The sequence below is a fragment of the Polyodon spathula genome, chromosome 1 (genome assembly GCF_017654505.1).
Source record: "Polyodon spathula isolate WHYD16114869_AA chromosome 1, ASM1765450v1, whole genome shotgun sequence".
NCBI lineage: Eukaryota > Metazoa > Chordata > Actinopteri > Acipenseriformes > Polyodontidae > Polyodon > Polyodon spathula.
In genome coordinates this window covers 37697226-37718842 of record NC_054534.1, presented here as the reverse complement: position 1 = coordinate 37718842, position 21617 = coordinate 37697226, and the positions used below count along the sequence as shown (strand labels likewise).

General features: G+C 37.7%; 2 protein-coding genes across 3 annotated transcripts in view; one reads left to right on the top strand and one right to left on the bottom strand.

The window, feature by feature from the left end:
- LOC121318182 (NAD(P) transhydrogenase, mitochondrial-like) overlaps positions 1-16591 on the top strand; it is a 39636-nt gene extending 23045 nt beyond the window's left edge. Inside the window, exons 14-19 of the mRNA XM_041254594.1 lie at positions 2052-2247; positions 2523-2756; positions 4304-4464; positions 6265-6444; positions 7347-7506; positions 16353-16591. Of these exons, the coding sequence (XP_041110528.1) occupies positions 2052-2247; positions 2523-2756; positions 4304-4464; positions 6265-6444; positions 7347-7506; positions 16353-16591 (1170 nt within the window). The remainder of the gene's footprint in view (positions 1-2051; positions 2248-2522; positions 2757-4303; positions 4465-6264; positions 6445-7346; positions 7507-16352) is intronic.
- Positions 16592-18792: 2201 nt separating this feature from the next.
- Positions 18793-21230, bottom strand: LOC121318196 (anion exchange protein 3-like). Of its 2 annotated transcripts, XM_041254619.1 has the most exons (3): positions 21144-21230; positions 20025-20165; positions 18793-19087 (listed from the first exon to the last, which is right to left on the bottom strand). In XM_041254619.1, the coding sequence occupies exons 1-3, from the start codon at positions 21212-21214 to the stop codon at positions 18844-18846; spliced, it is 456 nt and encodes a 151-aa protein (XP_041110553.1). In that variant the 5' UTR covers positions 21215-21230; the 3' UTR covers positions 18793-18843. The 2 variants fall into 2 exon arrangements, with proteins under 2 accessions (XP_041110553.1, XP_041110562.1); XM_041254628.1 differs by lacking the exon at positions 20025-20165.
- Between the last annotated feature and the right edge of the window lie 387 nt (positions 21231-21617).

The window sequence follows — 21617 nt, the reverse complement described above, 5'->3', positions numbered from 1 at the left end:
GTTATGAAGTGTTACTGGGCAACATGTTATTACCTTGTCCTTTTACATTTTATTACACAGCATTACAGGAAACACAAAATTACAGGTTGCTAGCATAAATAATGACCCTGTTTCTATTAAACATTGCCTTGTCAAAGTTCTAGCACTTCAAGACGGGATGTAGTAGTTACAGGATAGTGAGGTCTGTGCCACCGCCTTTTATAATTCCACCCCCTACTAGGGATGTGCTTTTGGTACATTTGTATGAACATTTAAATGCTATGCAGGTGTCAACATTTACACTATATCTACATATACACACACTCTTTATTACATTCTGATGTGTACCGACAGCCCTGGTTAGTATTTTCTAAGCAAAGAAACCCTAAATTAAGCAAGTAACGTTTTAACATCTTACCAAGACACTTTTTTAACAAGAAAATTGTTCTCAACTAGAAAGTAAAAAAAAAAAAAAAAAAAAAAAAAACACACACCGAAGTATATATTGAAATTAGGGCTGTCACTCGATTCAAATTTTTTGATTGATTTTAACCAGTAGATTCATTCGTGCACATTTTTAATAAAGGTAACAGTCTTATAACAGCTGTCCTGCATCAATAGAATCTTAAACTAAAATAAAACCCACTGGGAATTTGGTCTTTCTGTAAAGCATTTGATTTATTATTTTTTATCTTGGTAAATGTCTCTTTGTGTTTGTACTTTACTATTGAGATTTTCCTGTGGGCACACAGTGAATAAAATAAACTGAACATTTTTTATTTTATTTTTTTACACATTATATTAAAGAACAAAACAAAACCAATAATAATAATAAAAAAAAACATAGCTTGCATGTGTTGCAGAATCTAACAAATGCACAGATTCCAATGCATTGTTTAATTAACGGTTCAAATGTATGCATGGATTTATTTGATTTTTTTTTTTAATTACATGTAGTTGTAGTCAAAAGTTTACATACCCCAATGGAAATTGATTTCTTGAAAACAAAGAATTTTAGGAAAAATCTTTTGTAGCAAGTTTTGCTTTTGTGGATGAGGAAAAAGTTACAAGAAGTAGGCAAGGAAAATTAAATTACAGTAAAACCTCCATTTTCCAAACATCTATTTTCCTCACACCTCTGTTAACTGACCGCCTCCCCCTGCACTCCGTCCCCCTGCCTCACACAACGTATTCCTGCCATTTGTTTAATACGCAACTAAACGTCTGCGCGCTTACTGGCTTCCGGTTTTTCTGTTTTACATTGTGTACATAGTTTGAAGTACAGTATACAAAAAGTACAATGAAGCACTAGATCGACCGAGAATAAAACCTGCCCCACTATCAATCTGTGTTGCACCAATTAGAAAAGCTACTTCCTTTTTATAATATCCACCCATTCTCTGGCTTCACAGCAGTTGGATACGTGACAGACTGACTGTGTATGATAATAAATTACTAACATTAATAAATATTCATTTGGTGAAAATTGTCACATGACAGATTTATACATGTAGCATATTATTCAACTTTAACCACTTTGGCGTTTTAAACGTTTCGAATTCCCATCCCTACCTCATACCACTCTGTATTTTATTGTGTGTTTCAAGGCGATAAGAAACCTCTTGTCTCCTGTATACTGTACAAGTTGAAGATGTCTTTTTGAATGCAGTCATGATTGCTGTGGTCTTTGTAGTTGTGGTTTTTACAGTAATGTTTAGGTGAGATTAAACTCGGTTATGGCATTGGCACAATTTTATTGAGAGCATCAACCTGTTGGTCTTTTACTTGGAATCCTAATTTACAAGACAAGCACCTGACAAGGGGCTTTGCCATTTTGTACTTGGGGGTTGAGGGGTGGGAATATTTTAATTTGGGGTTTTATCGATTTCATTTCCTCATTTACTTTTGAATATGTTAGTGTAGTGGTATTGCCATGTGCTGAAATTAGTGTTTTTAAATGTTAACGTTTAAACCTACAATAGTTATAAATTAATTTTAACGAATTATTTAAAAAAATACAGGCTTTCCTTTGTTAAACCAGCTCCATGAATGCTGTGCGTCTCTCTCTGCAGATGATGTACCTAGGCTCTGGCTTGTGCTGTGTAGGAGCCCTGGCTGGCCTCTCCACCCAGAAGACTTCCCGACTTGGCAATGCCCTGGGCATGATGGGCGTTGCTGGTGGTCTGGCGGCCACTCTTGGGGCTCTGAAGCCTTCCCCTGAACTCCTGGCTCAGATGAGTGGCGCCATGGCCGTTGGTGGCACTTTGGGTAAGAGTTTATGTGTAAGCTGGAACTGTTTTTGTCTCTTATCCCCAGAGCCATTTTAGAGCAATATAGCTAAGCACAAATGATATCCTCCATGTTTAATTATCTCTGCCATTTACAGTATGCCTACCCTGTCTGGGGGGACAATTCATGAACAAGTAGGGACCGAATATAAAGCACATAAGGGGTGAACCTCTTATATATTTATTTATTAATTCACTAAGGCATTTTGTCTTTGATATTTTGTATGTTTTTAAGCCTACTTCACATTCTTTTAGGACTGACTATTGCAAAGCGAATCCAGATCTCAGACCTGCCTCAGCTGGTCGCTGCCTTCCACAGCTTGGTGGGGATGGCTGCAGTCCTGACCTGCGTGGCAGAGTACATGGTGGAATACCCACATTTCGCCACTGACCCAGCTGCCAACCTCACCAAAATCGTAGCCTACTTGGGTACCTACATCGGAGGAGTGACCTTCAGCGGCTCCCTCGTCGCTTATGGGAAACTCCAGGGTATGTTTTTGTTTTGTTAATTTTTACTAGGGGGCGGGGTGGGGGCGGGGTATTCAAAAGATACTAAAATGAAGTATGGTATTTGGCAGAGCTGACTCCTATAAATAGGACATACACATGTGACTATGAACCTTAGGAATGGCAATTTTATTAATGCCTAATTTCTTTTTAAATCCAAGCACAAAAAAAAAAAAAAAAAAAAAAAATATATATATATAATTTTTTTTAATTCATGTATGACAATAAAAAAAATAACTATTTTTCTAAAACAAAACATTTACATTATATTCTACTGATGTAAGTTGCCTAAAATGTGTTATTGGTAGTTCATCGAACATCACTGAAAAACCAAGGCTGACACATTTTAACCTTTAGCCTAGCTACTATGCAATCACTTTATCATGTGACTTGACATTTTGGAAGTTTAAATACTGTCATATACATTAACTTCAAACTTTGCTTCTTTGTTGTCACGTTATCTATAATAATATACCTAGTACGCCTGTCATCGTTCTGCATTGTACTTTGCAGCAAAGTGGTGCTCATTATTGCATTGACTCCTTGTGGTTTCTGTAAATCAGTCATTTTGAACGTATTAGTAAAGAAATAATCAAATGAAAAAATATCCAGGAAAACGAAATAACACAGTAGTTTTAGTGATTTCAAATATATGATCACATTACATTTTATTCTTGCTCCTCTGGCCTTTGGCAGCATCTAAATTGCTTAGAATAGCATGTATATTTGGGCTGGCTACTTTTCACCTACTTTTTTTTTTTTTTTCCAAATTGATGTAACCGTGCTCTGTTTCATTACGAACTAGACATTGACTGAGCCATGGAACCAACCATTTCCAGGTCAAAATATTTAATCAAAATCGACATTTATTGCTGGCTGAGGCAACTTGTGGGAAAACTATTGCGTTTAGCTTCATATAAAGTGCATAGAACTGTAAGAAGCACAGCCCTGTTTAGTCTGTATCCAGACCCAACATCAGATTAGGACCTAATTGGTCTCCAAGCCTCCAGTCATTTTCCACAGCTCTTCGGTGAGGTACAGTATGCCCTCCCTGACTCTCTGAACACTAGAACAATCTTGTATGGAAACCTTTACAAACAGTGTGTGCAGCAGCCTTTTAAACGGGCAATTAGCAAGGCTTTAATAAAAACCCTTTCTTGCCTCTTGTTAGTATAACAAGTGCTTTATCATTCTTCTGTGGATCATTTACTTTTCCAGACTTTTTTTTCTTCTTTGTCTCGAGTCTATTACATTGATGAAGGCACTAGCCAGAACTATTTGTTGACTTATTTTACCTTCGAATGTGTTTCGAGTTATGGATGAGGTCCATTCAACCTGCTGCTGTAGGTTTTCTCCCTGTGCAACAAATATCAGTACACTACCTGGTATTAAGGACTTGAAGGGCAATCCTCATATCAGCTGCACGGGGAGTGAATCTACAGTGTAGTGTAGCAAAAGGTGATTTCACACAATTCAAAGTTTAAAACAACAAAAAAAAAAAAAAATAAACATCTGCTGTTCTCTCAAAGGTCTCCTGAGCTCATCACCTCTGATGCTTCCCGGACGTCACTTCTTGAATGCTGGGCTGATGGCAGCAAGTGTGGGTGGAATGATCCCTTACATGATGGATCCAAGCTACACCACTGGTATCACCTGCCTGGGCTCTGTGTCTGCACTGTCTGCCATCATGGTAAACGCTGACCCACAAGCATCTTCCCAAATTCCAGCAGTGGCCTGAACGTGCAGGGACACTAACATACTAATCATGATATGTATAGGATACTAAGCTGTGGCCTCGTATTTGTTATATTCTAAGATAACTTTTTCATATTTTACATAGACAACAAAGATGATTTTAGTGATGCAATTTACTGTATTTTAACATGTGTTTCGCCAGTTTTCAAACTCCGATATTTTCTGTAGGTGAAGTTTTAATGTTGACATTGCATTAATATAGATAAATACAATATACAAAAGAGTTGAAAGTGATTTTGTAAATGTGTAGAGATTTAAGATTAGCTAGCAAGCATACTTCAAAGTCCAGTTGTTTTTTAGTTTTTTTTTAGTTTTTGTTTATTTAATATAACGTTTTCCAGGTGGTAGGATTGAGATGCATGTTTAGGATTTTTAATTCAGTCAGGTGGATAAAGAGACACTCCATTGTGGATTTATGTAATGATGCACAATGAAAACGCAACAGTCCGCAATAGCACATTGGACACATACATAATGTTTGCATTTTAAATAGTGAGCAGATTTGTTGATTGTTTTAGTATTGTTCCTTGGTATAACAAAGTACTGATCTGAAGTCATGTGATTTCATGAAAATGCCAGGTGCTCAGTGTTTGGTATTTAAGTTGAATTAAAATTGCCAAAATGAGTTGATTTAAGATGGAAAGCCATGATTTTAATTAATGCAAGAACAGTGAATGATACGACCATGCTCCACTTGAGTAATGAAGATTGTCTCGTTGCTATCGGCATGATTTTGAAAGCGGCCTCTCTTTGGGAGAAGTTGCCTGGAGAATGAGATGTTCTGCTTCAAAAATCAGCAGACTAGTCCAGAGAAACCAGGAAACTGGCTCTGTAAGGGACAGGCCATGTCCTGGAAGGCAGAGGGTCACCACACCTGCCCAGGACCGTCACATCCGATGGATCCATCTGCGTAATCGCGTAAAGACAACCGTGACCAGCTAACCTTCACCAGCTGGCTGCAGCTGCACTGGAAGAGTGTCGGAACATCCCACAGCAGTCTATCCAGAGGCTGATCAGGTCTATGCGTCAACGATGCCAGGATTGTGTTAATGCTCAGGGAGCTCATACCTGATACTGCTTTTGACAGTTTTGTCATGTTTCATATTGAAAACTTCTCATGATTCTTTTGATGTGAAGCATGCCAAAGGTCTTTTTTTTAATACATTAACTCAGTAAATCATGCAAAATGTTTGACTTCTGTAAACCATACTCTTGTCAGGAATATATTGCTGTTGGCTTTACATATCTGCATTTTATATTTCAAGCACCATCTTAGGCGCCAGTTGGACTAGCTGCAAATGGTTGCCTGGCTGGTATACAATCAGTGAGTCAAGACATTGATAGCATCTCTGTTCCGTCTGCCGTCAGGTGTAAATCAGCTCAAACTATTGTCCAACTGGAGGCTGTTTACTGATTTTAAACTTTGTTGTAATACTCCTCTGGCATGACAGTGTTTTAAAGTAAATTTTATGATGTTTTTGAAGATTTTCCATATGCATATAGGGGAGGATTTAAGTTTTACCAATTAATACTGCCAGGAAGGGACACATGTTGGAACTAGATTAGCACTGACCTGCCAATAGGAGCATAAACGCTGGTGTATGTGTGCATAACTGCGGTCAGCTTGCATCCAGGGAAAGATTGCCTTAAGTTGTTAGAACAAAGCAGGATAAACATGTAATGAAGCACAACTAAATACAAAAATCTGTTTGCTTTTTTTGCTTCTCCTAACCAGGGTGTTACTCTGACTGCGGCAATTGGGGGTGCTGACATGCCTGTGGTGATCACAGTGTTGAACAGCTACTCGGGCTGGGCTCTGTGTGCAGAGGGATTCCTGCTCAATAACAACCTGCTCACCATCGTCGGGGCCCTCATCGGGTCTTCCGGAGCCATCCTCTCCTACATCATGTGTGTGGTAAGGCAAAGAACTGCTTGCATTTCCTGCTGAGGTGCTCTGCCACAAATCCAGTATGTGGCATGAAAATACATCCATCCTAATATCATCCACCCTTGTTAATTTGATAAATAATTAAATATTGAATAGGGGAGAGAGTTGAGGATGTGCACCTTCAAATGAAGACTTCTCAAAAGGCAACTGAAGTGTTGGTGATCATATTAGAAGCCCTGGAAGAATGTGGCCTCAAAGTTCAGGGGAAGTTTATGACGAAGGAAGTAAAACAACATGGTTATATGTACATTCCTTTAAACAACTTTATAAGATGCACTTTTTTTTTAAACTTTCTGAAATAAATAACAGTAATTCCCGAGCAGTTTCGATTTATTATCAGAAAATGAATATCCAGATTTCTCAAGATCCTGTACCACATGTTTACTGTGGCAAAGTGGCTCCTTTAAACGTATCTAGTCAGATGTACCTAAATCCTGTCATAAGAAGGCATTGTTAGTGTTGATATAGATAACTTTTAAATTGGCATTTAATACCTGTATTAAATGCATTAACAATGTGTGCCATTACATTTAGTTGGTGTATGTTCTAAGTTCTACTTACTATACTTTATTGGCGGGAATACCAACTTCATATTTCTCAGACATTTTGTTCTATTTAATATTTAATGATTCAATCTGCAGTATGATCCAAAACAAATATATTTTTCCATATGTACCTACAGCTGACAGGAGGGAAAGTTGTCATTTCCCCCTCCACAAGAGGCAAAACCTGCAACTAAAGTTCCAACCCAGATTAATAATGACCTTTGCTGCAGCATTCACTCGGAGACCAGCGGCTGAGATGCATGCTGATTCAGGAGGCATTGCAGGACGCTTTCTAATCCGCTCTCCTCTTGTTTTAACCCACAGGCTATGAATCGCTCTCTGGCTAATGTAATTCTTGGTGGCTACGGTACCTCCTCCACTGGCACTGGCAAACCCATGGAAATCACTGGAACCCACACAGAGATCAACCTGGATCAAACTGTTGAGATGATCAAAGAGGCCAACAGCATCATCATCACTCCAGGTATTTCAGCTGTCTCAGATTGTGTTTGGGTTCAGAAACTAGAACACACTTGAATATTGTGTATATTGTGTTCCTCTAACCAGGTGTAGAAAAGACTACAGTAAAACCTGTATTTTTGGTAAACTATACTAAATTGCTAGTCTCAACCCATTCACACTTACTGAGCCGGCCTTGGGCCATCTCTGGGCCTCCTCAAATTTTGTTCACTGTTGCGGTTGTAGGGGGTCTAAATGCGTCCACATATGTGGCGGCAAAGTTCTTGTCGGGAATGTAAACAGTGACTTAAACACCACATTCCCGGAAGTCAGCATAAGAGATTGAGCTGGGAAATTTGCAAACGTAAATGTGGCAATCTTATTTTTTGCAACACTGTTGGTACTGTACTTATTCCATAAGATACGATAAAGGCGTGTGTTGACAGTGCAGTCGGTTACTGTGGAAAGAAGCGATCGTGTTATCATGCGTAAATGAAGCAAACAAGGACGTTTACATTACGTTAGTCACAATACAGATTATTTTATTAATGGTGCGTGAATATGCAACGTCGTATGCGTTATTTATCAATATTGAGGTTTACAATCTTAGCTACAATCTGAAATGTGTGTGTGTGTGTGTATATACATATACACACATGCACACACATAGCGAGAGAGCGCAAGTTTTATCGTTTTAATGAAAGCTGTATGTTGAAGAAATACTTACCATTCATGACTGACCCAGCATCATCATCGTCAAAAGTGTCGGTGTATTCAGTGCATTCCCCATTGCTATTTAACGGGCTGGAGATCGCCGTAGGTTCCATAGAATCCAGGATCCGTGGTGGGTTTATCTCTGGCCTGCTACTCAGTATATCCGAGAGTTCTCAGACAAACTTGCAGGTTTTCATTACAGAGATAACACGGACATAAAGCAGATAGCTGCTTCTGCATCCAGTGTTCAAAGAATGTCACAGACATTTGCAGAGCTTTTTGAGATTTTGTAGTAATAAAATAATGACTTGGATCGCATTAATGAGGGGTTTGGTGATAAAACGAGTGATCGGGAGAGTATCTTTGTCTATAAAGAGGTATGTGAAAAATACAGCGAACAAGGGGTGGGGCTTGGCTGAAGATGCAGGACTGTCCTTTTGCGATTCAATACCTTTTAAACCTGTTTTACTCTGAAAAAAATAATATTTTAAAAAAGCGCATGTGAAAATAAATTGGACCTGACCCGCCTGACAAGCGCTGAATAAATGGACCGCTAAGGGTTCATTTCTGCATCGTCCCAGGTGCTACCCCTTAAAACCGACATTGTTTTGATCTACTACGCTTGACCTAGTAGGGGAGTGGTTTGAGGTACGTCACCGCACTGGCGCGTTAAGGCCGGCCCAGGGCCTGCGTTGGGGTCACACACGCAGATAGGCCGGCCCTGAGGCAGCATTGGTACTTTAGGCCGCATCAAAAAGCTGGTCTAAATTTCACCCGGCCCAGGGCCGCCTTTTCATTTTTCAAGCATTCACACATGAGATAAGGCGGCTCTGGGCCAGCCTAAACCGTGTGTGTGAACGGGGTCTAAATCATATATGTGTGAATTACAGGCACATGAAGTAACCATAGATGTACTGCCTCTTGGTGACTGGTGAATTCAGGCATTGTCTGTGTAAATCATTGTGTTTTTATAAATTCTGGAACTACAGCCAACAGATGGTTTTCACAAGAATATGAGGGAAGGGGTTTACAATAAGATATGTTTGACATAAAGTTAAGAGGGGCTTAGGTAGGCATATCTTGTAGCTTGTCATCTTTCCTAGACCTATAGGTATGCACTGTTAACCCAAGCTACTGTATGCACTGGTAGTATAGAAAAGATGACTACATGCAAAATATCAGACCGGTAAAACATTCTAAAAACATGTTTTTTTTTTTTTTTTTAATTATGTATCTATTCCTGATTTTTATTATTATTATTTTTATTTTTTAGTACAATATACTGAAATGTTTTTATTAGTTATCTTAGGGTAGTCTTTATGTAAAGTTACTTAGTGCTGAAAGTGGGCACTTCTTAAATGATGGAAACTTAGCCATTTCCTGAAGGACCAATCATTAAGACCGCAGCAGGATATAACCTATAATTATTGGAAAGTACTCACAAGCTATACAAAATCAAATGAAATGGGATGCTTTGAATTGGACATTTGTAAGAATATGCATGTGTAGGTTCCTGTAAGGTGTGTGTGAAATTAAGTTTTCAGATGGTAATCCTACCAAAAGAGAAATACAGATATTTTTGTTGATTTATTCTTGGTGGATTACAACTTGCTGTTGTGGGTAGTAGTTGAAAGAGATCTGCGAGACCCTTCCATGTTCGGTAGGTAAAATGAAGGATACAACAAGAATTGCACATTAAAAAATCTTTTGTGTGTGTGTGTGTTTTTTTTTTTTTTTTTTTTTTTTTTTTTAAACCCCTGTGCATGAAGCACAATTAGAAGTCCCTTAAATGAGCATTCTGTAAAGTATACATGCATATTTTTTGGCATTTCAACCAAAACCAATATGTAATTGTGTGCATTGTATTTTATTTATTAACAGTTTTAGTTGCAGCGCACATATGAAAAGTAAATTGATGCAAGAAGTTCTCATGGCTTGCAAGACTCGCAGCATTTTTTAAATTTTTTTTTATTAACTCTGGAATCCATGCTAAATGTGGGCAAAATCCCTTGCTCATGTGCGCACTAATTCATGAAATGGTATTCCCATTGTAATCATGAAGTGTGTCCTACAAATTGTTCCGTTATACTTTGCCCATTGGACAAAGGTGTTTTTTTTTTGTTTCTCTCAAGGTTTGTTCTGTTGCTAGAAAAACACTCCTGGTAGATTTCTGGAGAGCTATGCAAGTTTCTGAAAAGTTCTGAATTGTAGAAGTCTAGCATATACACACAAACATTTAAAAATGCGTACCTCTAAACCTCAAACCAAAATTATATACTCACATATGCATATCCCTTTAATTCACAAACCCTCAGTCACACACACAGTAACGAATGTACTTGCTGCAACTATTACTAATTTACATTGCTTTTGTCTACAGTAGGAGCCCAGTAAAACTTATATATAATCGCCCCTTGCTATGCTGCAGATTCGGATATAAGGCAGTCCTGGAGTTGGCGCCCCATTTTTCCTGTTAACTGCGTATGCCTTAGCTGCAATATACACTTAGAATTACTGTTAGTTTTATTTCGTACTGACATATAGACATGTATTGCACAATAACACAAAGCAAATAAAATACCTACTTGCTGAAGCGGTTTTTACTTTTGCCAACGAGGTGTTCATGTGTGGCAGTATCACACTAGCAAAAGCCACAAGACAGTGACGTCAGCTCCCCAGCAGCAAGCCTCCTATGTTTGGAATGGGACTCTGGAAAGGAGAGGAAGACTCATGAAATTAATTAGAGACTGAAGTTGATGAGAAGCAATTACCCTCTGCTGTATGAATTATAACGGTAAGCTACTAATGCTATTAGAAGTATAAATGTTTCAACATCAACTGTTCAAAGGAGATTGCGTGAAGCTGGCCTAACTGGAAGAACTGCTGCAAAGAAACCATTGTTAAGAATGCAAAATAAGAGGAAGAGACTTGCCTGGGCCAAAAAACACAGAAACTGGACGTTTGAGGAGTGGAAGTCGGTCTTATGGACCGATGAGTCAAAATTTGAAATATTTGGGTCCAACCGCCGAGTATTTGTAAGATGCAGAGAGGGTGAGTGCATGAGTTCTGCATGTGTGGTTCCCACTGTCAAGCATGGAGGAGGCAGTGTCATAGTCTGGGGTTGCTTTGCTGGTGACAGAGTTGGTGATCTTTACCAAGTCCATGGCAAGCTCAACCAGCATAGCTATCATAGCATACTTCAGAGGCATGCCATTCCATCAGGATTACGGCTAGTTGGGCAGTCCTTCATTCTTCAGCAAGATAATGACCCAAAACACACCTCAAAGTTGTGCAAGAACTATCTGGCGAAGAAGGAAAGTGAAGGACAACTCAATCTAATGACCTGGCCTGCCCAGTCTCCAGACTTCAATCCCATAGAACTTGTATGGGACAAACTGGACAGAAGAGTCAAAGCAAAGCTACCCACAAGTGCCCTACATCTCTGGGAATTGCTGCAGAAGAGCTGGGAAGACATGTCAGGTGATTTCTTGCTGAAACTTGTTAACCGAATGCCTCGTGTTTGTGAAGCTGTTAAGGCAAAGGGTGGCTATTTTGAGGAATCCAAGATTTAGAGACAATTTTCAATTTTCTTGAACATTGCTTTGATACTCTTTTTGTTTTGTTTTGTATATTGTAACATGCGTTTTCATTTTCAAGTATTTACAGAAACATATACGACATAAAACATTGTCAATTATGAAAAAAAACCTAGTTCCAGCAAGTGTACTCAAACTGGTGGTGACTGTGTGTGTTGTGTGTGTGTGTATGTTTATATATATTATATATTATATATATCATATATTATATATATATATATATATATATATATATATACTGAGTGTGCAAAACATTAGGAATACCTGCTCTTTCCATGAAATAGACTGCCGAGGTGAATCCAGGTGTAACTATGATCCCTTATTGATTAACCTGTCAAATCCACTTCAACAGTGTAGAAAAGGGGATACAGGTTAAGAAGGATTTTTAAGCCTTGACACAAATTGAGACATGGATTGTGTATGTGTGCCATTCAAAGGGTAAATGGGCAAGACAAAAGATTTAAGTGCCTTTGAACAGGGTATGGTAGTAGGTGCCAGGTGCGCCGGTTTGAGTGTGTTAAGAACTGCAACGCTGCTGGGTTTTTCACACTCAGCAGTTTCCTGTGTGTATCAAGGATGGTCCACCACCCAATGGACATCCAGCCAATGGCAGGCCAGTGGTCGAAAACAGCTCATTGATGAAAGATGCCAAAGGAGGCTGACACTAACTGTGCAGAGCAACAGACGGGTTACAGTTAGTCAACTGACAGTCCAGTATAACATTGGTGCCGAAAGACCCATAAAAGAATGCACAACTCGTCGTACCTTGACATGAATGGGGTATGACAGCTGACGACCTAACAGAGTTCCACTTCCAACACAAGAAACTACGGTTGCAGTGGGCTAAGGAACGAAAACACTGGACATTGGAGGATTGGAAAAACATTGCCTGGTCTGATGAATCCTGGTTCCTGCTGTTTCGTGCTGATGGGAGGAATAGATTATGGAGAAAACCACATGAGTACATGCATCCATCATGCCACGTGTCAACATTGCAGGCTGGTGGTGATGGTGTGGGGTATGTTTTCATGGCACACATTGGGCCCCTTGATAAAAGTGGAGCAACGTTTGAATGCCACAGGATATCTGAACATCATTGCCAATCAGGTGCATCCCTTCATGGCAGCAGTGAATCCATCTGCTAATGGATTTTTTTGTGCAGGATAATGCCCCATGCCACAAGGCTAGGATTGTCCAGGAATGGTTCCACAAACATGACGGTGAATTCAGCTTACTGCAGTGGCCTGCCCAGTCACCAGATCTCAATCCAATTGAGCATCTGTGGGATGAGATGGAACGAGCTATTCGGAGTAGAGATCCAGCAAAAGGGGGTGGAACTCAATATTTGGAAGGCGTTGGAGTCTACATGGGCCACGCGGAAGTTGTGGAAATATGTTGCCGCGCGGACACACCTTGTTTTCTAGTTATATACCTAATGATAATATATAAATCGTGTTATATACACCTATGATAATATGATAATATATATATATATATATATATATATATATAATTATAATTATATAATATATATATAGATGTATATATATATATATATGTCGTATATAATATCTATCATTATATAAATGCTATATATGTTATATATATATATATGTGTGTGTGTGTGTGTGTGTATGTAATATATATATATATAATATATATATATATATATATATATATATATATATATATATTAATTATATCTCGACAGTTAAGTAATTAAAGTTTGATTTAAAGTAAATTTATGGGCATTACTTGATTTAATTGGTAGATGAATCCGTGCACATTTTTAATAATAGTAATGATCTTATAGTGGCTGTCCTGGGGCACGTTTCACAAAAGCGATTTGTGACAATTCACAATCGCAAGCACCTCGCAAATAAAAAAAAATTGGGTTTCATAAAACTTTCGCAGGGCTGCGACATCACAGATTTTCGCCATAAACCTGCGACTGCCAGACAGCAACAGCAAATAGCAATTTTCATCACTGATCCTGTTTTAGGACATACCATGGCACTCAAACTGTTTTATTGAACAGATTTCTCAGGTAAACCATTCTGATTTTATAACCCCACACATACACATACAGTACATACTGTATTTATATCCGGCCAAAATGGAAATATAATTGCAGTTTACAAAAATTTGTTTTTTTATTTATTTTTTATATACACTATTTAAATAATTACAAAACAAAGTTATTTATTTAATGATGTGCAACCCAACATTATGTGGGTAAAAAAATAACAGTAACTGACACAAGGTCAAGTTGTAAAAGTAAACACAGTTTATTTATTAAATACAATCATATACCAAATGTACATGTTTATTCAGTGTGATAATACCATTATTTTGCAGATTTACAGTATAATCGTAAATCTCGAAAAACTACTCACTTCTAAATCTTTTGTAGTCATTTTTGTATTACTTTAGTATAAATAAATTGTTAATTTGGATTCATATGTTTTTTTTTCGGACCTTATCTGGACAAAAAGACACACATTTGCCCGTTTTCCCATTGGGAAATAGTGATATTTTGAAATATCACTGTCCTGGTCACAAAAGCAAAGTTTGTGGGGAATAATAGCCATTTTCTATACTTTTGAGGCATAAGCAATTAGGAAATAACACTTACTACCCAGGAACAAAATTGTGTTACATAGTGTAATTAAATGTCATGTAACATGTAAAATATGTGTTAAATCATCCAAACGGATCAAATAAATAAATGCGACGCAAACACAAGTGACAAAAACATTGACAAGCCGTCTCGCTTCTAATAAGAACTAGAAGCAACCCGCCAAATCCCCAAATCACGGAAACAAAAAGCACTTTCCTCAATTCGTCTCGGCTACAGTTCACCACAACAATAACAAAGCTGTGTTGCAGCAGCCACCTGCATGTTATTACCTGCCCCACACGTTTAAATAGTGAGGCTAAATGCAGCTTGATTATCAGGCATGCCCCTAAAGACTAGTGTGTCAAGGTAGCGAGTGTGCTTAGCTGGCTACATACGTTTAGGACAAAAGCCCCTTTTCAGCTGTGTAGAAAGAAAAGTAAACACAGATCAGTAAACCTTTTCTTTTAAATATGTTTACTGCACAGAACTGACCTTTTTTTTCTACACAGCTGAAGGGCTTTCCTTTTTGTATGTATGTATGTATAGAACTTCAAAGTACAGCCTGTCACTTTTCACAGCTCCAAATCTCTTGTCGACAGTGAGGTATTTTGGTTTTTCTCAATCAACTTTTAAAGCTTTTTCATCTCCCTTTTTACTTTTAATTTCATTCTAGATATCTGTTTATTTCACTAGATCTGTCCATTTCTTATTTCAGCTACTGTTCTTTGCCTCTTCCCCAGCACTGTTTACTGCATCAGTGAGAAGGTCTTTTGACATGGTTTTACCTTGCTTCAAACACAAGCTGTCGGTAAAGTTATTAACATAGTAACTAAATAAATAACAAATAAATTTTATCGAACGGCGTTATCCATACTGTCTCCGACGGTTAACTACATGATGGACAAGAGTGTTGGGAATGGTATCTTATAACCTTGGTTTGTCAACGTTTTGGTCTTGCAAAACCAGGGCAGATCTTTGACTTCCCGTTTGGCTAAACTCAGTTATGTCCTGCCTCTGCTCACTCATGATTGGATACCTGCATTACAAGGAGGCAGATGTTTGACTCTCCCTTTGGTTAAACCTACTAAAGACCTTCAAATGTTTATGTCCCACCTCTGCTTGCTTATGATTGGACTGCTGCGTAGGAAAATGCAGATCGAGAAAATGCAGATCTTCTATTGGCTGATTTTATTTTTATATGCAACAAAAATAAAATTTTGTTAATATGTGTAAAAACAAATCAATAAAAGACAAGCAGCATTCACTTCTTTAACAGAGTTAATCAGATACCGGATTAAATCAACTAAGGCTTGATTATTGCCTCTCTCTCTCTTCTCGATAAAAGTCTCACAGCTCTCTCTCTCTCCCTCTCGCTCTCTCTCGCTCTCTCTCTCTCTTCTCTCTCTCTCTCTCTCTCAAAAGACCAGTCCCATTTACGGACATCAATCTACAGGAAAAAAAAGTGTCAAATGTATGGCCTATCTGTCATTCGGAAGTCTAGTGAAGATAATATTTATTTAGCATTCAGTTTTATTGTGTTCACTTTTAAATAAAAGCAAAATCCTTATTTCTACTTGTTTGTGTGACTGGGAGGGACAAGTCAATTTTTCTAGCATTTTGTCCCACAGCATTTAATTCCACACCCCTGGTTTGTGTCTTTTGATAAGAATCTGGGTAAAATGTGTCTGTTGAGGGAGGTCGGCCACAGTGCATTAAACCCTTTGTTTTTAGGGGCAACATTGACAAAATAGTTTTGTCTGTGTCATAACGTGTTAAAGGGGTCCCCCCCCCCCCCCAAGATTTGATGAATGGCTTTTGAATGCAGCATTTTTTCCTCTCATTTGTACATTTAAATCTGCTTGCTTTATGGCAGTCTGAATCATATAAAAAGACATGTTCCTTTTTGTATAAACGTTACCATGTTTAATCTGCTTGTTTCAGGTTATGGTCTGTGTGCAGCAAAAGCTCAGTACCCCATCGCTGAACTGGTAAAGATGCTCCAAGAACAGGGCAAGAAAGTCCGGTATGTAGCGCTTAGTTGTATGAAATATATCTTTTTCAAGAAGCAATGTTTTGTTTTTATGTGCAACAGCAGTGTATTGACAGCAAAAAATGAAACATTATCCAAAGTAGCAGATGATCATATGATAATGGCTCTTAAATCTATAAAGACCCTTTGACTGCTGTACAATGTAGCGACGGTGTGCTGGGTTTCCAGCAGTGGTGCTGAAAACTTGGAAGCTGGCAAGGGAGAGTGTTGAAATGCAAAAACTTTACGCTTGAGCCCAGATTCTTAAACGGGTCGATTAATGGCATGGGCAAACCAGATTCGCCCAGCATCGATTTTGAAGCGTTGGACGAAACTAGACTTGCCTGGGCTAGTCCTGAAATTCAGTGAAAACTGTTGAAAAAACAGGTTTCGTTCAGGTCATCTTTTTCAAGTTATTGGCCAGTCTAGATTTGCTCATGCCGAAAAAAAGTGGTAACTTTGGGATTTGCCCAGAAGCCCTTGGCGAAACTAGATTGGCCCGGGCAAAACTAGACTCTCCAGACCACCAGGTTTAACCCTTAACATATAATTTTATAATTATGGCAGGGAACTAGAACTGGTCCTGAACTTGGGTAGCTCCTGAGCTGTGCTAAAAAGAAAGTGAATATTTGTAAAAGGAGTGATTTGCATGTATACTGGGCATGTATACCCTCCCCCTCCCCCACTGTGGCAATTTGTTATGGAGTGGGCAATCTGCCTGTTAGTTTCCCATGGTGGAAAATACTGGCCAATATATCTTTTACTGTTATTCACTTAGGGCCATTTTATAAATGTATTTATCGTTAGTCAAACACACAAACTCATCTTGTGTGCAGCATAAATACAGCAATGCCATGACTAACTCAGTATGGAGTCACTATGTAAATGTTTGATTTAATTCTGAGCACCACTTACTTGTTGGTGGTCATTGCTGTTAACAATATTTCACAGAGATGAATGTTCAATGAAGAAGGTCTTGTCTTAAAGTAAACTAATTTTCATTTTCCCAAAATGTAAGTGCTGATCTAAAAAAAAAAGAACAAAAGAAGTGTAATTTTTTACTAGATCGCATTTTAAAATCTATCGTTGCATTTAATGCAAGAACAGAACAACTAGACGATTCACACTATCAGATATGACGACCTCTATACTATTCCACTCTCGTACACACCGAACTAAAATCCTTTTTTAACGCCTAGTCGTCACAAAATACAAATTTAGACGTGGTTTACATATAAGAAGCAATATAACAGGTGTAAAAAAAAAAAAAAAAAAAACCCCAACCACATAGCTATATATATATAGTATAGATAATCCATATCTATCGTGATATATCTATAGACACACACTAGATACACACACATATAATCTATATATATGTGTGTGTGAAATATATATATATCTAATTATATAGATCATCGATATATATATAGATATATATATATAGGTATATATCTGTACAAAACCGAAGCGCAAAAGATCAATTTAGTTAATGAAAAAAAGAATTCATAAAATCATTAAACTCATTGGGACAACCTAACCGCAAATACGAGAGAGAGATCTCTCTCTCTCTCGTGTTAAATAGTATTATATTTTGGTATTCGTTACCCTTTTTAGTTTCTGTGTAGCATAATATTTCATACAGCTGTTTGAATATAATGATTGGAACTAATGCAGTCATTAATTATTCCTTTTGACCTAAACAAATAATTTACTAGCAAGAAAGTCTAGTAATTCCTAAGAGATGGAATAATTATCACTGCTTGAATTTACCATTAATTCAGCTGTCAGGTTACAAATAATGTGTAGGGCCCTGTGAAATTCACAGGAGAATTAAAATGACAGGACTAATCTGCAATTCAGTCCGAGTGGCTTAGAGTTTACAAATAAAGGGCAAAACCAGGCGCGCGCGTGTGGCAAATACATTCTTTTTTTTATATTATCTAAGTGTTTATTATGTGTGTAACATAGTGACCGAAAGATACTATATACACAAACTTAAGACTCATTCCAAGGTGTTGTGAGGTTCGACTTGTGGTGGTTCATTATTCAAGACAACTGTGGTTCTATTCCACCGCCGTAAATGGGTTTATTGATTTAGATTTCGAATCAATACAGATTTTAGGGTTCCTCACATCCAACTAGAAACACAGGTCAAACAGTAAGTTATAAACCCCAAACGTTTATTTATCTTTTTTTTTTTTTTTAATTATGGTAGTTATCATATTTTTCCTAAGAAATACCCTATATAAGTAATAATACACACTATATTATATTTTTGGTTTTCTGAATTGACTGTTTATTTTTCTAGGTGTGTCTGTAACACAAATAAACTACTAATGAAATGCTCCTCAAAATAAAAATTAAAATAGGATTTCCAATAACTTAAATGTTAAATCCATTCTAAAAAGAGACCTTCTTTGGTCTCAAAAGAACTGACAAGCCAGTGTAAACAGTACTGTAATATAAACCTACCTCTGAACCCTGGGATTTGGTGTCATGCAGTTCAATTTTCTCCTCTCCCACTGGGGGGAGACACGTGTCTGTGGTGTGGTTGTGGTTGTGGTGGTGACTGGCCATCACCGAACCCACGCTAGAGGCAGAGGGGTTCCGTGGGAAGAACACATCTTTCTCATCATTGGGGTGGCTAAAATAGAAGAAACAGTTTGTATTATTCAGAGCAGTCGGTTCTTTAGTCACATATAGAAATCGTCCAGAAGATAAGAGCTATGTGTGTCTGGCAATGAATCTGTTTGTGTCTAAACACATTTATTACAAATGGTTCTCACACAGTCACACCAAATAAATATTGATTAGAAAGGCTATTATTAATCCACACATTGGATAATGAATAACCTTGTGAAAAAAGCCTGATCAACACCATTATTTCTTTCTTGGGCAGTCATATACTGAAAAAAAAGTTTTAAAAATCATTTTTTTTATATATATAATTTATATATGGTCTATATATAATCTATATATAATATATATATATATATATATTGTCAGTAAACAATCAATGTAGTGATTTTTCTGCTATTAGAGTGGATAAGAACCATGCTGCTCCTGGAAGTCTCAATATGTAAATGAAATTAACAGGGATTTTTATCAGGGAAACCTTTTTACCTTTTCAAAGCATCAGGAAATGCAGGGATGGCAAATGCATAGTTCTCTGTTAATACATACAATTTGCATTTGGCTAGTGAGTATAGCATTATTAATGCACTAATGTCAGAGGAGTGCTCTCAGGCCTGCTAATATGATAACATGAGCTTCATAAACATGGAAGTTGTTTGAACACAGTGTAATTTTCAAAGCAGATAGCATATTTACTCCAGTCATTAATTAACTCAGTTCTCGTCGGGTTCGGGTACAATGTTTTCATTACCCGTGTTTGCCTTTAAAGGCCATGAAACTCGTTTGCTTCAGCGGAAGTTGCCTTGTTTTTTTTGTGGACTCACAACACACACAAACACACAGGGCGTTACAGATCATTATTGTTCTGGTTCAACATAATTAGTTGTTAATAGTTTTTACGCTTTTAGTGATTAGTCCATTTTCCATTTTTATCAAACATATATTACATTGTCCACATCCTCTTCTGCAATGTCTCTTTCTTTTCAGGAGAAACATGCAAGATAGGGGATGTTAGTTTTTGAAGTTGATACCATTCTGACTTTACAGGTAAGTCCAGAAGAGCTGCTAGGATACTGGTTTGAGGGAGTCTGAAAAAAATGAACCTTAATCAGTCTCACCTTTTGGTTACTTTGACTATCAACAATTAGAAAAGAAACACAATTTCCCATTCCCATGCTAAATATATTTTACAGCTAGAGGGCCTCAAATCAGTACTTGGGAAAATGAAAAATGACATAATTGTGCCGTCTATGAAAAACGTGATGTATGTCAGTAGCATACACACCCCCAGCCAAGGCTGTAACTAACAATACTGAACTATTAGTATCATCTTTATATCAACAGTATGTGCATGTAAAAATGTGATATACATGTGTATGGATGGACAGGTGCCTCCATAGATCACCCAGACTAACAATAACTAAACAATACCCAAGCAAGTGTCACATACTGTATATTGTACAAAAAAATGCACTATCAACTCCACTATTGTTTTATGAAACAAAGACCAGTTTCATGTTAATAATAGATATAACAGAATAATATAATTTATAACAATAGAGATGTGTTTTACCTTCTTGGATAGTACATGCATCATATGACTCCTATTGGTCGGGTTTTACAATACAATTCAACTATATTTATTTCTGTAATGTATAAAAGTGCTTTCAACTTGATCTCTACAATTCATGATAGGTACAATGACACATGCCTGTAGTATATAATGAGTGGCTATTACATTCATATTAGTTGATGGCCCAAATACTGCACTAAATGGCGGATGACCTTAACTTCATGATTTTGAAAAATGATTCTGAAACAGTGAAACCTCAATTAACCAGCCACCAAAGGGACTGAACAGGAAGTGACTGCTTATTCAAGATGGCTCTTTTCATTACTTGAAATGAAAACACTAAACTCTTGGAGTTTACTGGCTGGTAAAAGCAGGGTCGGTTATTAAGGTGACTGTAAAGGTTTTGCTGTTCATACTGTTCCTCATTCTTTGACACAACATACACATTTGGCACTAAAAGCTACCCCAGCAGTCTCTCTGTTTCTCTGCATACCTGTGTTTGAGCAGCAGGGCTCTCAGCACATTGGCCCGGTCCTCTGCTTTGATCTGGTCTGAGATGATCATGGTCTCCACCACGAGGTGAGCGATGCCAGGCAGCGTGGTCTGCTCCAGGTCAAGGAGGACCGCCCCTGTGAGTAGAGAGGACACAGTGCTTTCCTCACAATGTTTCACTGGGAATGGCCATCTACACACATTCTGCTGTGAAGAAGCCGCTGATTGAAAAAAAAACTTTACATCTGAACTAATTATGCATCATAATTTTTATTTTGATGAAATATAACTGCCATTTGCTTCCTTCTTCGGAGAACAGATACTTTGTTAGTTTGTATTTCTAATCTGACATGCAGCGCTTCCCTTTGTAGCTTTGTAATAAATGAAATGAAACACTTCATGACTTTGAAGGCAGGTAAGGTGTCTGTCTCAAGCTTTGGAACAGCCCACCTTCCTTAACACTCTGATTTTTTTT